Source organism: Fonsecaea erecta (genome assembly GCF_001651985.1).
Source record: "Fonsecaea erecta strain CBS 125763 chromosome Unknown Scaff4, whole genome shotgun sequence".
Lineage (NCBI taxonomy): Eukaryota > Fungi > Ascomycota > Eurotiomycetes > Chaetothyriales > Herpotrichiellaceae > Fonsecaea > Fonsecaea erecta.
The window spans coordinates 1,736,598-1,753,913 of NW_017387247.1; the positions used below are offsets into that span (position 1 = coordinate 1,736,598).

At 52.6% G+C, this 17,316-nt stretch overlaps 6 protein-coding genes across 6 annotated transcripts; 2 read left to right on the forward strand and 4 right to left on the reverse strand.

The window, feature by feature from the left end:
* Positions 1-73: 73 nt before the first annotated feature.
* On the reverse strand, positions 74-3,071 carry AYL99_05388 (hypothetical protein; the record flags this gene model as incomplete). The annotated part of the gene is made up of 5 exons (XM_018836900.1): positions 74-1,513; positions 1,569-2,221; positions 2,280-2,381; positions 2,459-2,487; positions 2,707-3,071. The coding sequence occupies 5 exons, from the start codon at positions 3,069-3,071 to the stop codon at positions 74-76; spliced, it is 2,589 nt and encodes an 862-aa protein (XP_018693753.1).
* Positions 3,072-5,183: 2,112 nt separating this feature from the next.
* Positions 5,184-6,087, forward strand: AYL99_05389 (hypothetical protein; the record flags this gene model as incomplete). The annotated part of the gene is made up of 2 exons (XM_018836901.1): positions 5,184-5,205; positions 5,261-6,087. The coding sequence occupies 2 exons, from the start codon at positions 5,184-5,186 to the stop codon at positions 6,085-6,087; spliced, it is 849 nt and encodes a 282-aa protein (XP_018693754.1).
* Positions 6,088-6,586: 499 nt separating this feature from the next.
* AYL99_05390 (hypothetical protein) lies at positions 6,587-8,468 on the forward strand (the record flags this gene model as incomplete). The annotated part of the gene is made up of 4 exons (XM_018836902.1): positions 6,587-7,874; positions 7,939-8,046; positions 8,094-8,330; positions 8,392-8,468. 4 exons carry the CDS (start codon positions 6,587-6,589, stop codon positions 8,466-8,468), a joined length of 1,710 nt encoding a protein of 569 aa, XP_018693755.1.
* Positions 8,469-9,209: 741 nt separating this feature from the next.
* AYL99_05391 (hypothetical protein) lies at positions 9,210-11,531 on the reverse strand (the record flags this gene model as incomplete). Its single annotated transcript, XM_018836903.1, has 3 exons — positions 9,210-9,672; positions 10,699-10,885; positions 10,943-11,531. 3 exons carry the CDS (start codon positions 11,529-11,531, stop codon positions 9,210-9,212), a joined length of 1,239 nt encoding a protein of 412 aa, XP_018693756.1.
* A 557-nt stretch (positions 11,532-12,088) lies between these two features.
* On the reverse strand, positions 12,089-13,253 carry AYL99_05392 (hypothetical protein; the record flags this gene model as incomplete). Its single annotated transcript, XM_018836904.1, has 3 exons — positions 12,089-12,158; positions 12,209-13,203; positions 13,251-13,253. The coding sequence occupies 3 exons, from the start codon at positions 13,251-13,253 to the stop codon at positions 12,089-12,091; spliced, it is 1,068 nt and encodes a 355-aa protein (XP_018693757.1).
* Positions 13,254-14,190: 937 nt separating this feature from the next.
* On the reverse strand, positions 14,191-15,778 carry AYL99_05393 (hypothetical protein; the record flags this gene model as incomplete). Its single annotated transcript, XM_018836905.1, has 3 exons — positions 14,191-14,912; positions 14,978-15,498; positions 15,552-15,778. The coding sequence occupies 3 exons, from the start codon at positions 15,776-15,778 to the stop codon at positions 14,191-14,193; spliced, it is 1,470 nt and encodes a 489-aa protein (XP_018693758.1).
* Between the last annotated feature and the right edge of the window lie 1,538 nt (positions 15,779-17,316).

Consider the following 17,316-nt stretch of genomic DNA (forward strand, 5'->3'; position numbering starts at 1 on the left):
AATCGCTGTTAATACAATTTGGTATCTCTTCGCTTGCTATATAAATAACTTCGCCCACAGCACAACCAATTCTTCACGGGATCGAGTTGTCCCGCATCTCCGAGGCGAGCTCTTCCCGTCCCTCGCTGTTCTCGCTGCTCGCCTCTCCGCCGATCAGCTGGGAAATCATGGCCTCCATTCTCTCCAGGGCTTCTTCTATCTTGTGCAGTCTGGCGGTCGCCTCCAGCAGCCGACCGTCGTGATCTCCGCTCAAGTCAACCAGCGAATCAATTCTTTGACGCTTCTGTATTTTTCGGTGCCCGGGCGGATGCTGTTCTTCGTCCTTCGCCTCATCACTCGTATCATGAAACTCATTTTTCAATTTTTGGTCCGAGTGTGACTCTCTTCTTTGGGTTTTTGTTGCTTGCGAAGCCACCGATGCCCTTCGGTTCGGATCAATTGCCTGGTTCGCTGTCTGGCTGGCTCTCCTCTCTTCCGATAAATGCGTGAATTGATCCTGCAATTTGGTGTTGGATAGGATTCCCATGTCGTCGCTATGGTTCAGGTGATCCTCTTCGGCTATCTTGTCCAGCACTGACTGTGGCGGGTCGATGTCGAATACTGCGTGGATATCTCCATGTACACTAAACCGTGAGAGAGCCCAGTATTGTGCCGGTGTCGCTCGAGGCCCGCCGGGATGCTTCCAATCAATTTTTTTCCCGCTCGAAATCTTCCGCTTGTCAGACATCCACAGTGTCCTCCTTTCGTACCATGCAACAAGCAGCAACATCGGCAGGTTGATAACTCTGACGGCGGTGACGTTGACCTTGTGGAACATGCGGTCGGAAAGTACCCACTTCAGAGGGAGCATGACGATCAGTGCAAGGATGTTGAATGGGGGCATGTACGCAAAGATGGCGTCCGACTTGACCCCTTCGAAAGTCAAGACAGCTCGTCGAAATTGGATTTCTTGAACAGCATTTCCCACGATGCCGCTGAATGTGTTCGTCAACATGGAGACCAGAACCGTCAGGAACAATGTATTGCCCAGGAACGCGAACAAGACCATCAACAGAGGTCCGAGAAGCCAATGGAAATCTGGGGATTGATCAATGCCGGTCCCATCTAGACCGAACCAAATCCAAATCATCCACTCCCCGATCGTCACAGCCTGGTGAGCGCCAGCGTGCAGCCACTTGAGGCTCAAGAGGAAACCCGCAAAGCACCACACGGCTAGCGCAGTCAATGTCAGAAAATCAGACATCATCGCCCTCAACGAGAGAAAGAGCATGTTTTCCGACATGATGTTAAATGCGAGCCGGGGAATTAGAACTGGAGCGCCACAACTGAGGATGTCAAGCGCCGTCCGGGCGAAATCAGTGGACTTTTCCTCGTCGACAATCGAAAAGGCGTAGATCCGCAAGACCAGGTATATGAGGAATATTGTCGAGAACATGACATCGAGGAACGACCATAAGTTCTGGGTGTAGACGCCCCAACCATGTTCGAGTATCGATGCGAATTGATCGAGCACCTAGCGGCATCTCCTGGTCAGCTGTGAACCGTTTCCTCACGGGAGAAGAACATACCCAACCGGCAGCATAAACGTCAAATACCAGCTCGAGAACCTCATAGGCAGTATTCATCCGGTTCTCCCTCCCCGCCATGACCGCGATGTACAGAGCCAGCAAGATGATAAACTGACACACCTCGATCAGGTTCCTGGTCCGCGGCACGATCAATCGGTACTGGTTCAGCAACGGGGCTCGTCGGGGATCGTAGAGCGAGATGGGTCTCTTCTTCCAGTGGTCGGGTATGATGTCGATGAAACTGGTGGGTGTGTACACCACCTTGCCACGGTAGATGGCGTCGACCACCTTCTGGCACGCGCTGCTTGCCAGGAAGGACTTGCTGGCGCTGACAATAGCAACTTCCAGCGCTGTCAATTTCCTCTCCACCTTACCCGACTTGGATGTGTGCTGGGCTGCCCAGTAATGCATCGCGTGCTGGCTCTGCTTGGTCACCTCGTCGGGAGCACCTTGGAAGGGCTCAAAGCCTGCCACCAGGATGTTTGCCAATTTGAGCAGGCCCTTCGGCCCTGGATTGTGTTCATTGTATCGCCGGAGGATCTTCTCCGCGACGAGCTCACACAGAAGTGCGCGCGTGAGGTTGACCGTTTGATGGTGTGTCGCGAAGGATTGTTCGCGGATAAATTGCATCCGGTTGACGAGGAGGCAGTACACTGGAGAAGAGCGATGGTCAGCATCAACAGCGCAATGGCGATCCAGAGGGTGTCAGACCGATGGATAGGTCATTTGTCTCGTAGAGAGAATCGACCAAGGGCCGCACGACCGAGATGTTCATCCGCGGGGCTTTGAGCTGGTCGAGAGAATAAGGGTCATCTGGAATAGATGTGAGCACATGATGGCGATGGTCGGAGGATCGTATCCGCGTTGGAGGTATATCGGGTCAAACTTACCGATACTCGTGACAATATCCCGCCGTATACTATTCCCACACCAGACAGTCAGCATCGGCATCCTCGAAACGCAAAACAGAATGACCTCATTTCCATCTTGCCTTCGTGCTGCCCTCCCACAACAAACCCAACTCTTCCAAATGCTCGTGAAGCCTTCTGGACCAACAACACTCCCCGTCCATCATCAACCAGTCCATACACCACGATCCGGCCGAGAGAAAGAGACATAGATAGATCGTCGCACTCACCGATGAATATTCTCATAGACATTACAATGAGTGTTGCCGAACGGGTCGGCCTCGGGCGGCGGGCGCCCGTTCAGCCGCTCCTGCTGGAGACTCGTCCACGTGCAGTGCGGCGGGTACAGGCCGTCGCTGTCGGCAAAGTCCTCCTCGTCGTGCTGCGTCGCCAGCAGCGCCTCGGTCTCGGTCCGCTGCCTGTTGAGCCGGAACTGGCTCGAGAAGAGCGTTGCGCCGCCGCCGCCGGGTCTTCTGCCGCGGCGGGACGACGACGAGGTGGAGGATTTGTTTTTGGAAGGTCGGGGGCGTGGAGTGCGGCTGTTGTTGTTATTGTTGTTGCTACCAGTGCCGTTCCCGGTCGGTGGGGAGGGCATGGTATGGTGTATCTTTCTGTGGACGGAGGGGGGGGGGGGTGTGGATATGTTTATGTCCTTGGCCAGAGGGAAAAGTGGTCTGGAGAGGGAAAGAATAATAGATCGGCGCGGCGCGGCACGAGTAATATTAATGGGGAGTGGAGGGGGGGATCAAAAGGCCAAAAGGCAATAAAAAGAAAATACAGGGGAAGCGTTGAAACGGTTGATTAAAGCCTATCAACCGAATCAAGGACTCGTCGCTCCTCCGGCTCCCTGCAGGGCATTACGCAGTCGTGTGCACACGGGGGCTCTCGGGCAGCGGGTCCGGACCAAGAAAGAGATCGAACGAAAGATCGTCAGGTACTGTACGGTAACCCTGTGGAAGGTTCAGAAGAAAGTCAATAGCTACAGAGTAATAATGCTGGCAGCGTGCCGGAATGGAATCCTCAACTGATTGACTTGACGGACTGACGGACTGATAGATAGATAGGGCTTGATAATAGCTGGGGAGTATGTAATGGGAAATGGGGAGGCACGACCAATCGGGAAGCAGATGACGTTAAGCTTATCGCGTCAAGCAACGAAGATGGAAAACCTTGGAACCTTTCGTGAAAAGGTCGCATTTAAAACTAAGGACACATTATCCGTTCTTCTTTGAGAAGGGCCAGCGGATCCGCAGTATATTAGTAGATCTCCATACGCAGTCCACGATCTACTATATCTGTAAGGCCTCAACAATAATTCGGTATTCTGGATCATAGGAAGTGAAAAGAGCGCGAGGAGGATAAGGGAGAAACGAAGGTAGAGGAGCCGGCCAAGAAGCGTCGTCGGGCTCGGAAGAACATCATCGGTGCTCGTGGAGGTGGTATCGCGCTCGAGGAGGGACGGATCGGACAAGGTTATTATGGTCAGCCGCCTAGACGGCCAAATTCGGCTACGCTTCGAAGACCCGCTCCGGTTTTCACGGGCTGACGAGGCTGAAGAACGCGTCTAAGAAATGACGGTTCGCGTCATCCTCATGCATATGACCGCCTTGCCATTATCAGCCTCCCGACACGAAAAGCAGATGTCTCGATGACTAATCCCGCTCGCAGCAGAAGACCAAAGCAAGTTGCTTTTTGCTTCAGAAATTCCATTCCGATCAATACATCGGTCCTCTCGACACCCGGGACTCGCGCTGGGCCAAGCAAGGGTTGCATTCGGGGACTCAAATGGTTCTGGTCCGAGATTCCAGGACAGGTCTAGGGCACCATCCGTTTGCGGTTCTGGGGCTCGAAGGTCACATTCCTTGGACAAATCCGCGTAGGCGAGCGAACAGCCCTGGAGAGCAGAGAAAGAGGTCCCCAAATTCGAGAGCTGCGAATCCACAAATAGGCGGCTTTGTATTTCTGAGTCAGCCCGATTTACTCACTGCCGGTTATCTTCAACGTCAAGGAGTTTTTAGGGCTTCAGAGATGCCATCGAGCACGCAGCATACACTTCATAGCCTAGGGAACTCGTGTGCCGACCTACGTCGCGGAAGAATGCTCTTCAAGTGAGCACCATTGACGACACTGAGAGGTCATAGGCTGGCGAGCCTCTTGGCCATCAGTTTTCCGTTGTAAAGCGATTTGAAATTTCGGGACGTCACCTTCTTGACAAACTCGGGAGCACTGGCCTGCGTGATCCTTCCATCGGTGAACGAGGCGATCGCGCGACGCAAACAAAAGTGTATGAAGAAGCTGAGCAGATTTGAGGCCCAACCGGCGTGCATCGTCTTTCCCAGTGGCTTACGGCCTGGATGAGCCTTCCACATGTCCGCCTATCGCATGCGAGACTTGAGAAACAGTCCTCGGATTCAGAGCATCCTTCCACATCCTTCTGCATCGCCGTCATTGGATTCGTGGAGAAAAGCTGTCCAGCCCTCTGGTTGCCCAGCGGTGTCGAAGTGCATGGTTTTCGGAGACTTTAATCCTGTCCATCTCGGAAACATTTCTCCCTCCCTTGCCTCGCCCCACTTTTACATGAGAATGAGGACCTGAAAAGCCATACTTATGCCGTACTTCCAGCAAGGAACGGAATGTCTGTACAAGCCGTTCTTTCCAAAGGGACACAAGCCAGACCTATACAAGACTTTTACGATCCGTCGCAGACATGAGCCAGACTGTCATGCACTGTGAGATGCATCGTCCAAAGATGGAGATAGCACCATATGACTAACAACTCAGTAGCTACCGGAGAATCCTGGAAGGAACTCGCCAACAAGAAACATGGCCTGAAAGCTGGAGACACCGTGAAAACGATGATTGCTCGAATGAACGAGATCTTACCGTTTGCAACCGCAAGAGGTATATTCGACAATGGATGCGGCACCGGCACCATCATATCGCATATCCTTGATACTTTCGGCGGCGAGATACCTGATTCGGCTAGAATTATTGCTGCGGATTTCAGTGTGCATATGCTTAAGGTGTTAGGTGAGACAAAGAAGACCAGAGTCTCGATGGGGAACAAAGCGTGGGACCGGCTGGAGCTTCTCAACCTCGATGCCCACGACCTGTCAAAAATTCCTGAAAGCTCGATATCCCATGTCACCGGTGGACATCTCTATTTCTTGCTTTCGGATGCTCGTAAGGCGCTGTCGGAGACCCAACGAATTTTAGGGCTGGGCGGTGTGCTAGCACTCTCGAGTGGCAAGGGCAGCCAACACTTGGACGCGCTGCAGGATGCGGTTGAACACATCAGACCAGGAACGCATTTGAGACTCACTCGCGAGCCTTGGGCCTCGGAAGAGGGCGTTAGAAAGGAATTAGAGGATACTGGTTTTGTGGATGTTGAGACTTTTTTGATCGAGTCGGAGATCCAGTACAAGGACCACCGTGATTTCGCGGACACGTTGTTGCTTATGCCGGTCATGAAAAATGCTACTGAGGGCTATGGCGAAGATGAGAGGAAGCGCTTGCTCGACCAGGTGGTTGAGAATCTGCGCGGCATGAATCCCGCTGCCCCAGGAACGCTCAAGGGTACGGGGATCATTGCACTCGCACGCAAGATTTAAAGTCTCTTATCTTTCATATAGAACGAAGTTGTTGGTCTAAATCGTCGACACATTGACAACGAACCTCGGAGGCACTCGATCCAGACCGCAGCTGTCTCAACGCTCTCTCAACGCCTATAGATGTAGGCGGCACACGGCGCCTTGCACACCGCAGTCGCTATTATGCTGTTGAGCACAGCTCAAAGAATTAATTGACCGTTGTCCGCAGGAATGTTGCGCCTAGATGTGGGGCCCGTAAGGTCCTCGATCACAAAATGTAGGCCCGGCCCAATCAGTAAAAGCGTCAATTTCAAACTGGGGGGACAGAGGAATCGTTAGGGTCGAAGAAAAGTAATGTGCGATGAAAATTGTAGCTGCGTAGTGTCTGCTGTCCTCCAATTCTTGTTCATGTGTTGAGAAAGCACGAACTTGACTCTCTGGAACGCGCATAGATTAGCTCACGTTTGGCTGTATTCTTGGGCCGGGTGAGCGCATTGGATCATTGTTGACAACAGTAACGATGGCCGAAGCAACTTCAAAAATCGTGCCGCGGGCGCCCATCCCAGTGACACTCTTGTCGGGCTTCCTAGGCTCCGGCAAGACCACTCTCCTCCAACATATCTTGACCTCGCCAAACACCACATTCAAGGTTGCGGTGGTTGTCAACGACATGGCTGCCCTCAACATCGATGCCCACCTAATTAAGAAGCATATCGTGTCACAAGCAAATGAGAGTGACAAACTTATCCAACTGCAGAACGGGTGTATCTGTTGTACACTCCGAGGTGACCTTCTCGAAGCGCTTGTGTCGATGGCCAAGGCCGGAGAGGCAGAATACATCGTGATTGAAAGTACAGGCATCAGCGAGCCGATGCAGGTCGCTGAGACTTTTACTGAAGATTTCGCGGACGCTATGATTGCTGCTGCTCGCGAGGAGCCCCAAGAAGGAGCTGATGGCATGCAAGGGGTTGAGGTCTATGGCGAGAAAGTGCTGAAGGAGGTCGCGGAAATGGGTGGCTTGCACAAGCTCGCCAGACTTGATACGCTGATTACCATGGTCGACGCCTTCAATTTCTTCAACAATTTCTCGACGACAGATTTCATCACCGAGCGCTGGGGTGATAAAGATATAGCGCCTGAGGACGAGCGGACGGTGACAGACCTCATGGTAGATCAGATTGAGTTTGCAAACACAGTCATCATCAACAAGGTGGACTGTGTAGATGAAGAGACGCGCTTGCGGATTCACGGTGTCGTCAAGAAGCTCAATCCCTTGGCCAAGATCTTGGAGTCAAGGTTTGCGCAGGTCAATATTGCCGAGGTATTGGGTACTTCGACCTTCGATTTCGAGAAGGCTGCGACTGGAATGGGTTGGCTGCAAAGCTTGCATGAGATGTCGAAGCGTGAGATTGGTGGGAAGATCCGGATCGCGCCGAAGCCAGAGACTGAAGAATACGGCATTTCGAGCTTCGTCTATACCAGGAGGAGACCGTTCCACCCGAAAAGACTGTATGAACTTGTGCATGACAAGTTTGTGCTGATGGAGAATGCTGAGCAAGACAATGAAGAGGAGGATGTTGGTGATGAAGAGAATCGGGAGGAAGAGACGGAAGGTGGAGAAGCCGAAGCCCACGACATCCAAGCGTCGTCGGACGGCAGCTCGAATGACGACGGCGCTGGCAGTGACAGTGATTCATGGCAGTCGGTTGATGATAAGGACATTGGCGATGCCCCCGATCTGTCCAAACCTGTCGACAATGAGGTGAGCGATACACCGTTCCTGCATGCCGAGAGTTTCTGCCAACACGGTACAGACAATTTTAGAGAACAAACGCAAGCACCCAGTGTTCAGGGGACTGATTAGATCCAAAGGCTTCTTTTGGCTTGCCACAAGACCAACCATGCACGGAGCCTGGAGCCAAGCCGGTGCCATGTTGACCATGGAGGGAGGTGACCAGTGGTTTTGCGTACAGGACGAATGTATGTGATTCCTGAAAGCTCATGCTTCTGCTAACAGTATCTCTTAGCTCAATGGCCTCCAGAAGCTGCCACCAGAGACCTCATCCTCAAAGACTTCCAGAAGCCTTGGGGCGACCGAAGACAGGAGATCGTGTTTATCGGCGAGAAACTGGATAAAAAGGGTCTCGAAGCCGAATTCGATAGGTGTCTGCTCAATAAGCAAGAGATGAAAAAGTGGGAGCGTATCATGCGGTTGAGAAAGAGTGCCGATGTCATTCAGGAGTATCTCGACACAGAGTTTGAAGGTGAGAAAAGTCCCTCAGTTTGCTCGAAGAGTCAAAGACCTGTGATCTGACCACAACATAGATGGATTCGAAGACTGGCCAGAGCCGATGGCAATGGGGGAAGACGATGGGCAGAACCACGTTGGACACAAGCACTAAAGCAGTTGGGCGCAGCCAGTATCTGCGTACACTTGCTCGACCAAAGCAGTGGCATCCCCCAGACCATGCTTAACATGTACAGAGCACATAGAATAGCAGAGTGGTCTTATTTGTATATATGAAGGCCCTGCATTGAGACAATGCTGCTGACAATGACGCAAGGTAGCAGACTTCATAATGTGCGAGAGAGCAATGTCTTTTGCTTAAGTCGGGTCAAGGTGGCAGGTAGAAACTTGAGATTAGTGACGATGACAGTTCGGATGGACAATGCAATTACAAGGCACACCGGCCACAAGTTTAGAATAGATAGAGCAACCCCTATTTAAAGCTGCACCTCGAGCTTGAAGCGAATAGAACTGGGTGATGAATTCTGGTATTGTTCAATCAAATTTTCTCATCCGAGATCTATCATAGTCTACTTATTTATACTAGCTAGATCTACCGTAGCTCCCTCGATGCTCTTCCGTGCTCGGCCGGGTGCCTCCGATACTCCGCCACGTGCCCGAGTAAAGCGGCCGCGCTCCCTTTCCTGAACGAAAATTGTAATGGACGAAGCACAGTTCGTGGATGATATAATCTATATATATATATATCTCTCTCTCTCATCAGATCTGTTCATCAAAGTCGTAGACCCGCCGCATCAACTATATACAAGATATTAATTATGGTGGATTCTTCTGGCGCAGAAATTACCCAGTAATAGATAATGACCAGCACTATATGACCTCCGAGGCATTATTATTATAACATTATCATGATCGTCGCAATGGCTGCCAAAAATATTCCCATCGGCAAAAATATCGATAGAACGCCTTCTTGCAGCGGCCCTGCTTCACTGCTAACTTCGTAGACGACACTGGGTGTCGCCGTTTGAGATACCGCAGTTGAGTCCACCATCACAATCACCAATCCGTTACTGGTAATTGTCTGCACCGCCTGAGCCGCCGGAGTGGTGGTTGTGTACGAAGTGACCGTCGTGGTACCAACCCATGGGGTCGGCTGATATGACGTCGGGGGATTGTAGCAGTTGTTTTCGCATTGGTCGCAGCATTCCCAGTACACGATCGTCGAGGTGACAGGGCAGGGCAGCACCGACGTGACAGTGACGATGACGTTTTCTTGCGTGTAGCACGTTACATAGGTCGTCGAAGGTGTCCAGTACGACCAATATGATGTGGTTGTCGGTGTCCAGTATCCTGAGTCGCTGCACACGCGTTAGGTGCTACACGATCAGCAGCGGGAGGAGAAAGAGGGGAGCTGCTCACTAGGCCAAGCCTTGTCCCAGAAGAAGTCCGACGAATGTGAGGAGGGGCCACAGCATTGTTCCCATCAGCGGCCAGCAGATAGCGAGCGAATCGGACCGAAGAGTAGATGGACTCAGATCGAGGCAGAGGCGGCCGCAGAGGTAAAGTAGGGGAATTGGAAAGAGAAATGACAATCAGGAAGGGATTGGAGACAATCAACCCATGCCCACCTTTTTCATAGATGGGAGCTCGCAGCTGGGTGCCATGACTTGGGAGTTACGTAGTCCCGCGAGCTTCAGCTGAGAAACTTTTTCCGGGAAGAGCTTTCTAGAGCTCCCAAGCTCCCAAGCTCCCAAGCTTCGAGCTCCAAGCTCGACGGGCGAGCTTCCTCGCAGCTCCCTTTTTGCCGCAGTGTAGTTGCGATGGGTAGAAAAAGCATCGACCCCGCCATGGGACCCGCTGCTGGAGCAGAAATCCGGGAACACAGGACAACTCGAAGAGAGGAGGGGGAAGGTACAGTATGTCTTATCAGCACGGTGATTGCTCGAGAACTTGGAGGGCACGGAGGGGCAACGAGTTGGCGTAGGATTTTCTTGGGTTTGGGCGCAGAGGCCAATCAACGGCGCAGGTGCGAACACCGGGCGGGCGACAAAATGCCTTGCATGAAAGCGTGCGAAGGAGCGTTGAAGTCAAAGTCCGTCGAACAGCTGCAGTGTGATGTCAACCCGAGGAAGTTAGTTTGGCTAGCCGGAGGGAGGGACATGGATGAGGGTAGAAGAAAACGACGAAAGTGGCTCTGGCACATGGTCGTGGGTGGTTCGGTGGGACAGAGGCGAGGCGGGCGGGTGGCGGGGAGAAGGGCAACGGTGGCATCCTTCTTTCTTCTGTCTCCCACCATGCTCACGCCCGTTTCTCTTTCACCCACACTGCCCCGTGTCGACTATGTAGGTAGGTACATATGTACAACGACTGCATGGATCAATAACTATGAGGCACTCGCTCCGACAGGAATATTGATGCCGTTGATTGCTGCCGAATCCTCGCTCAGCAGCCACGTTATCGTCTCGGCGACTCTCTCCGGGTCAAGCAATATCACTCCACGCCTCGCCATATCTGCCTCGGCTTCTTCTTCGTCCTTGTACCAGGATAATGCCATTCCCGTCTTCGTGGCGCCTGAGAACACTTGTTAGCAAGTGGAACCTCGAGACAGATCGTAAGACAGCAGCTCACTGGGAGAGACGGCATTTAACCTAATCCCCAACGGCCCCAATTCCTTCGACACGGTCGTCGTCAAGCATGCCACGGCGTGCTTCGTCACACAATATGACAAAATGGTCGGATCGTGGAACAGACTGGCCGCACTGGCAATGTTGACGATGCTGCGTGGCGACTTGGGCAACGCCATCATCGCCGTCACTTGCGCCCTCATGCTGTACAAGATCCCCGTGAGGTTCACGTTCACCACGCGATTCCATGTTTCGTCCGTTTCGTTCAAGAACAGTGGCGTCTGTTGGTTTGCCGACATGTTGATGACTCCCGCGCAATTCACGGCTCCGTCGAGCCCGTCAAATGTGTGGACCGTGTCCTTGATCCAGGCGTTGACATCCAGGCTCGAAGTAACGTCGACTTTTGTCATAGATACCTGCATCTCGGGGTTGATGGCCTGTAGCTTCTTCCTCGCGCTGTCAAAGAAGCTGGGGTTGACGTCGCCAACGGAGACGGCTCTGGCTTTGAGCCTGGCAAGCCGGCAGCATGTCGCTAATCCGAGACCCGAGCTCGCACCTGTCAGGGCAAATACTTTGCCAGCGATAGAAGCCATGCGGAGGCGCTGAAAAGGAAAAATGCGACCACGATTGGTCAGGTTGGATTCAGGGAAACCCGGATAAGAAACCCGACACGCTGAGAGGGAAGAGAGAGGATTCGTAGAACACCCACGACCCTGATCACCACGTAAATATGTACACACCTCATGTACTTCTGCCGAAGAGGGGCTGATGCCCTATTGCGTTGCAGTGCATCCATGCCAGCACATCGGATGTGGTATTGGTCTGGTACGTTAGCTTCATGCAAGATATCTTGGGTGGTGCAGCGATTCGGCCGAAGTCCAACGTCCTCACGTTGTGATAGATCCCACCAGATCTAGGCTGGACTGGATCCGGTGAAGCGCCGAGGAAGGGTGTTGAACACAACAGTCAGTAGAGCTCCACTGGGCGCTTAGAAGAGGAAAATAAATGTGCGATCGAAGCAGACCCAGCGTAAGACGGAACGAGTGATCTCTGAAACAGTCACATTTGTATCGACATGCCTATTGTGGTCGTGCTGGGTGTATCATATCTTCGTATTACCTATTCACAGCGTAGCTCATCTTCCATCCGTTCATCGTTGCCCACCTCGCCCAGCACCAGCACCGGCACCGCCGGCACCTCCACCCATGAATTGTTGTGCACTGCAGCTGTTAGCAAAAGTCTTCAGCAAGTCTCCGGGGCCGGCACTCACAGGTTGGCGAGCTGGGGATCTTGCATCATTTGTTGGATTTGGCTCATGTCGGGCATACCACCTTGGCCCTCTCGGCGATTGTTCATCATGTTCTGGATGGTCGGGTTGCTCATGATTCCGTTCAGAGCCTCCGGATTGCGCATGATGTTCTGTGCCATGGAGGCGAACATAGGATTGCTCATGATGCTGGACAGGTCAGGCATACCACCTCCACCACGACCACCACCACCGAACATTCCCGCCAGGCTGGCCAGATCCGGCATTCCGCCTCCGCCACGTGTCTCGCCCGCAGCGTCGTCCACCTCATCTTCAGGTATCTTCTGTTCTTCTGCTTCCATCCGAGCCAACTCCTTCTTTGCCGTCTCCAGTCCTTTTCTCATGGCTTCACTGCCTCCATTTCCTTCGAAGTCGATGCCCTGCTGGTAAGCCTCAACACTTCCTTTGGCGTCGCCCATGGCGAATCTCGCCAGTCCTAATCTCGACCAAGCTTTGGTATACTTGGGGTCTGCGGCAACGGCGAGTTCGGCGTCTTTGACAGCGGAAGCATGATCCCCACTCGCAGAATATGCTGCGGCACGGTTGGAAAGGTAGATGGGATTTGTAGGAGCGTACGAGATGGCTTGGGTGTATTTTTCGATCGCCGTCTTGTAATCTTTCTGTTGCATGGCTGCATTGCCGGCACTCTTGAGCTTCTCTGCCTCTGGGTTTATGGCCGGCGGCGCCGATGGCTGCGGAGGAGGGGCTTGGGTTCCTGCCGGAGGAGCTTTTCCTTGCAGTTTCTCGTAGACCGAGAAGATGTTGAGCAAGGACTGAGAGCCGACGGCTTCTGACACGGCTGCCTTGTTGGACGGGTCGACTTTGAAGGCCTCTGCGATACAGTTGCTGGCAATTTCAATGTTGTCGGCGTCATCTGCAGTGAGAGTGCCATCTTTGAGCGAGGTGGACAGGAAGTCTATTATCGACAGCGCCAGGCGCTTTTTGGAGTCGGAGAGAGACTGAGATGTGTTAGCGACCTGTTGAGAGAAGGAGCACCTAGACATACCATTTTGATCTGAGGACGAGGGCGCGGTGGTGTGAGAATTGAACAAGTGGACAGAGTACTGTGCGTATCTCTCTGTTGCCTCAAGGCTGTCAACATCTTGTGAAGACCATGTCTAATAATCGTCATTGCCGCCAGCCTGTCTTGGCGGGTACTAGAAAGGGGAAGGTAAATCGAGCCCATCCCCCACCCACGCCACCACCTTTCCCTTCCCTGCTCGACACATAATGGCTTCTGCCTACACAAGGCGTCGTCCAAATTCTTCTTGCCCTTACCCGCATGTTATGGCACAAGAAAGAGGTTCAAGATTTGAGCTCGGATGAAGGGACCGCCCAACCCTGTAAAATTGATCCGAAAATGACGCTAAAGGTCAGGGTTTACCTTAGCCTCTTTTATCCCTTCCGTTCTCAGGACAAGGCACAGCATTGAGCCCCTGTGGAGCACTAGCCCAAGGAAATTTCAGATGAGTGAACGCTTCAAGGCTATAGAGAAGCATAATCGAGGCAGGAACCTCATACCACTCAGCGAGCATGACAAGAAAGTGTCTGGAGGGCGCTGGAGATGCTTGCAAACAAAGACGTCCCGCTACTCCATGTGGCCCTGGTGGTCGCTTTGGTAGATTCTGCTCTGGCATCTCTTGGAGTGGCAGGTTTAGGATGGACAGTGAGCGTCATGGACAATAAGGAGGGAGAGGAAAGAATCGAGTCAAATAGAAATTATACCTGGTGACGCTTTGGCTACAGGCACCCGATCGTCATCCTTCAACTTTGTAAGAATAACACACAATACAATGGCTGGACAGCCCAACCACATGCTCCTACCAGACGCGAGTGAACCCTAATGCAAGTGAAACCTGGGCAGCAGCTCGTAACGTGAGGGCGGCTGGAAAAGAAAGAAAAGAGAGAAAAATACGACCTGGAAATCCGTCGTTTGCTTTTGCCCCTCAAGCCGCGTGCGTCTGATTCCAGGCCTGCAACCACAGCTTCACGGCCTCAACCTCTCTGATTTGCGCACTGCGCGCTACCGCCGGCATCTGGTAGTCCGTCTCGTTGGGCAGCAGGCCCGGAAAGTCCCATTCGTGGTAGCCGCCCTGGATCACGATTTCCGGGTCGCTGCTCGTGCCATTACTCTTGAGGCGCGGATTGGGGCTTCCGTCCTCGAGGAATTCCGCCAGGGGCGTCTGCGGTCGATAGTAATCGAGTTGGCCGGTCGAAAGAGCCAGGCGAGGATAGGACATATTGAACCCGCCATATTTGTTGAACCGCTCAAGCTGTGGATCGTATGTGATGTTGTAGGTAGAGTGACAGAGGTCGAGATTGTATTCTAGAGTCATTGTGCGGGAGACCAAGGGCAGGGCATCAGGGCGACCCGGTGTGCCTGGGGTGTATCCAGTTGCAAACCCTCCGTACTCTGTGCACTCGAGCCACCCAAACGGATCCGGGTCACCCAGGAACTCGCACTCGGCCACCGACTTGCCTGAACAGAAGTCGTACTGAGTTTGCACATACAGGAACAGGTTCAGGAGAGGGTAGTAGAGGTCCGTGACGTTAGGAGTAGCAGTCTTGTTGGCGTACACAAGCAAAGAATGTACCGCGGTCTGAAGGGCGGCTTCAGACACAGTCGCATTGGTTTGAGAAGTGATGAAGTCGCAGTACGAACCCGGGCCTATGCAGAGGAGAATGCCCGTCAGTGCTAGCACCAATCTGTTATATGGACGCTTATGTACTCACCAGTCAGAGGATATGGCGGGTAATTCCAAGATTGGTCCCAGGGACCCAATAGACCACTAAGAAGATTTGCCAGATCAGGATATTTTGTGGTGTCCGACACATTAAAGGCCGCGTAGAGCTCAGACAGCGCCGTCTTGTTACCACTCTCGTAGATATTATCCATTAGATTCGTGAGTTGTTGCTGTCTCTTGATGCATTCCGGGGGTCCGTACCGTCGTACGACGTCGTAGTATTGCCAATCGTCCGCGATGGCGACAGAGATTCCGGAAGACGACAATCCGCCCCAAAAGATATCGGGGTACTGAATACGAGTAAAGGCAGAAATAACTCCACCATAAGACCCGCCAAGTATTATCCAAGGGGTCGTAGCGGCCGTGAGGTTCCGATCTTCGAGCCCTGGGAAACTCACTCTTTGGGCAAAGTAGGCGAGGTCGGCCATCGCTTGTTCGGTGCTGTGAAAGCGAAGGTTTTCGGTGGTATAAGGCTGACTTGGGGGTACAATGTTGCCGCCACTATAGTACCTGTTTTGAAATCAGCCGGAGCTCTAGCTTCCATCGATGGCCTCGTCCCTCACCTTTGGGCCCATAGAACCGCAACTCCTCCAGTGGCGTTGGCGATGTCATGGAGAAGACCTTTCTGCAGCCATTGAAAGTCACCCGACTCTGAATCCTCTCCAATAGCAAGGATTATGACCGGGCCCCCAGGAACATAGTTGGTAGTATCCAGCCAGTAGAACTGTGTAAATGTAGCATTGGTATGAGGTTCATATCGAGATTCGTTATGAAAATGGTCGACTGGCATCGTAAAGTTTTGGGTGCTGTTCATGAATCAGGACACAGGTGCCACCTAGCTTCATTCCGTGACCAAGGGTGGGAAATGGGACCCGGAGCAGCGGTGGATGGGCAGAAAAAGATTTGTTTGTGACCGAAATCGGGATATACTGACGGGTATTGAACTGCCCCCGACTGCCTTCTGGCTACAGACTTGTATGCATCGACCGATACTCTGGAAGTCTTTTTCAGCTTCCCTTCGAGCTAAATTCGGGATGTGATAGGACTTACGCTGCCACGACGAGGCAGAGAAGCTGTCTGAGCCATACCGACGTGATGGCCATCTTGTGAGAAGAGTTGTTGCAGTAGCCGCTGCACGAGGGCGAGTGCAGGGGGCAGGTTCAAGCTCCAGTATATATTGCTTGATACCACCGGCAGTCGCCTGGACCTCAAAGCTGACGATTCATATGCCGTCTATCCGATTGATCTTGGATGGTCAACCTGCTTCCAGTTAGCAACCAGGCTGTGCGAAGATATTAGGCCTCGCAGGCTTTGATTTAATTTAAATCAACGATGGTACGTGGCCTTTCTCCACACGCGATCGGATCTCATCTCGGGGATGGCACGTTATGCAGGGCTTCGAAATTCCAGTCGAGAAGCAAGAATGAGCAGAGTTTTGAGCCCGTGGGAAAACAGGCGTCCGTCAACCATCATGGAGCCCATTGCCCTTTTTGGTTATGCGGTGGAGGCTGCAGCAACTTGATATCCCGATCAGCTACCATAACTATGTATATGGGTAAGCAAAAAGCCGCGGAAACTAGCCCAGATAAAGATATCAGTACGGAGTAATCTGTCTTTGGTATGTGTATTGACGTCAATTATCGTGGCGGATCCAATGTCAGGCTAAGACATGGCCGAAGAGCATGAACGGATACCGCTGTTGACCGAGTTGCGGGGAGTAAGCGTTTGATTAAAGTACCGGTTACGGAGCAGTCCGAGTACTCCGGACAAGGCACAAGTGCCCATGAGAAGCATTCACAGCCTGCGGTAGTGAAATGTGAGGCGCAGTCAAAGGCACCACGAGGACCGAGTACATCCTCGCGACAGAGTTCCAGTATGTAGACCCCTACAGGTCTGTCCACGCAATTCCTTGAGTGCTACTGCCGGGCGCTCGCCGGGCTCGCCCCCAACTTCTCGGGGGTGACGTGCAACTATGGAGTCGATCATCTTGGCGGCAAGCGTGGACACATGAGTTAGTGGGTTGGTGAGAAGGAGTGTCGAGGTTGTACTCGGTACTCGGTATAGAGTATAGAACATAGAGAACGAGGTCCTCGATACAGTCATTGTCTTGCTCGAAGGTTGTTTGCCAAGTGGCTACAGTTCCTAGCGGCTTGGCTGTCACTAATGCGAATATGAGATAATACTGAAACTGCTCGCGCCTTGTCAACAACTCAACCACAGCCTTGCCCCTCTTGTATCCTTCGACTATCTGCAGTCACCCTCCGTCTCACATTCGTCCCTGTATCTTTGGAAGAATGTCAAAATCCTGCCACTGCGGCCGCCACCACG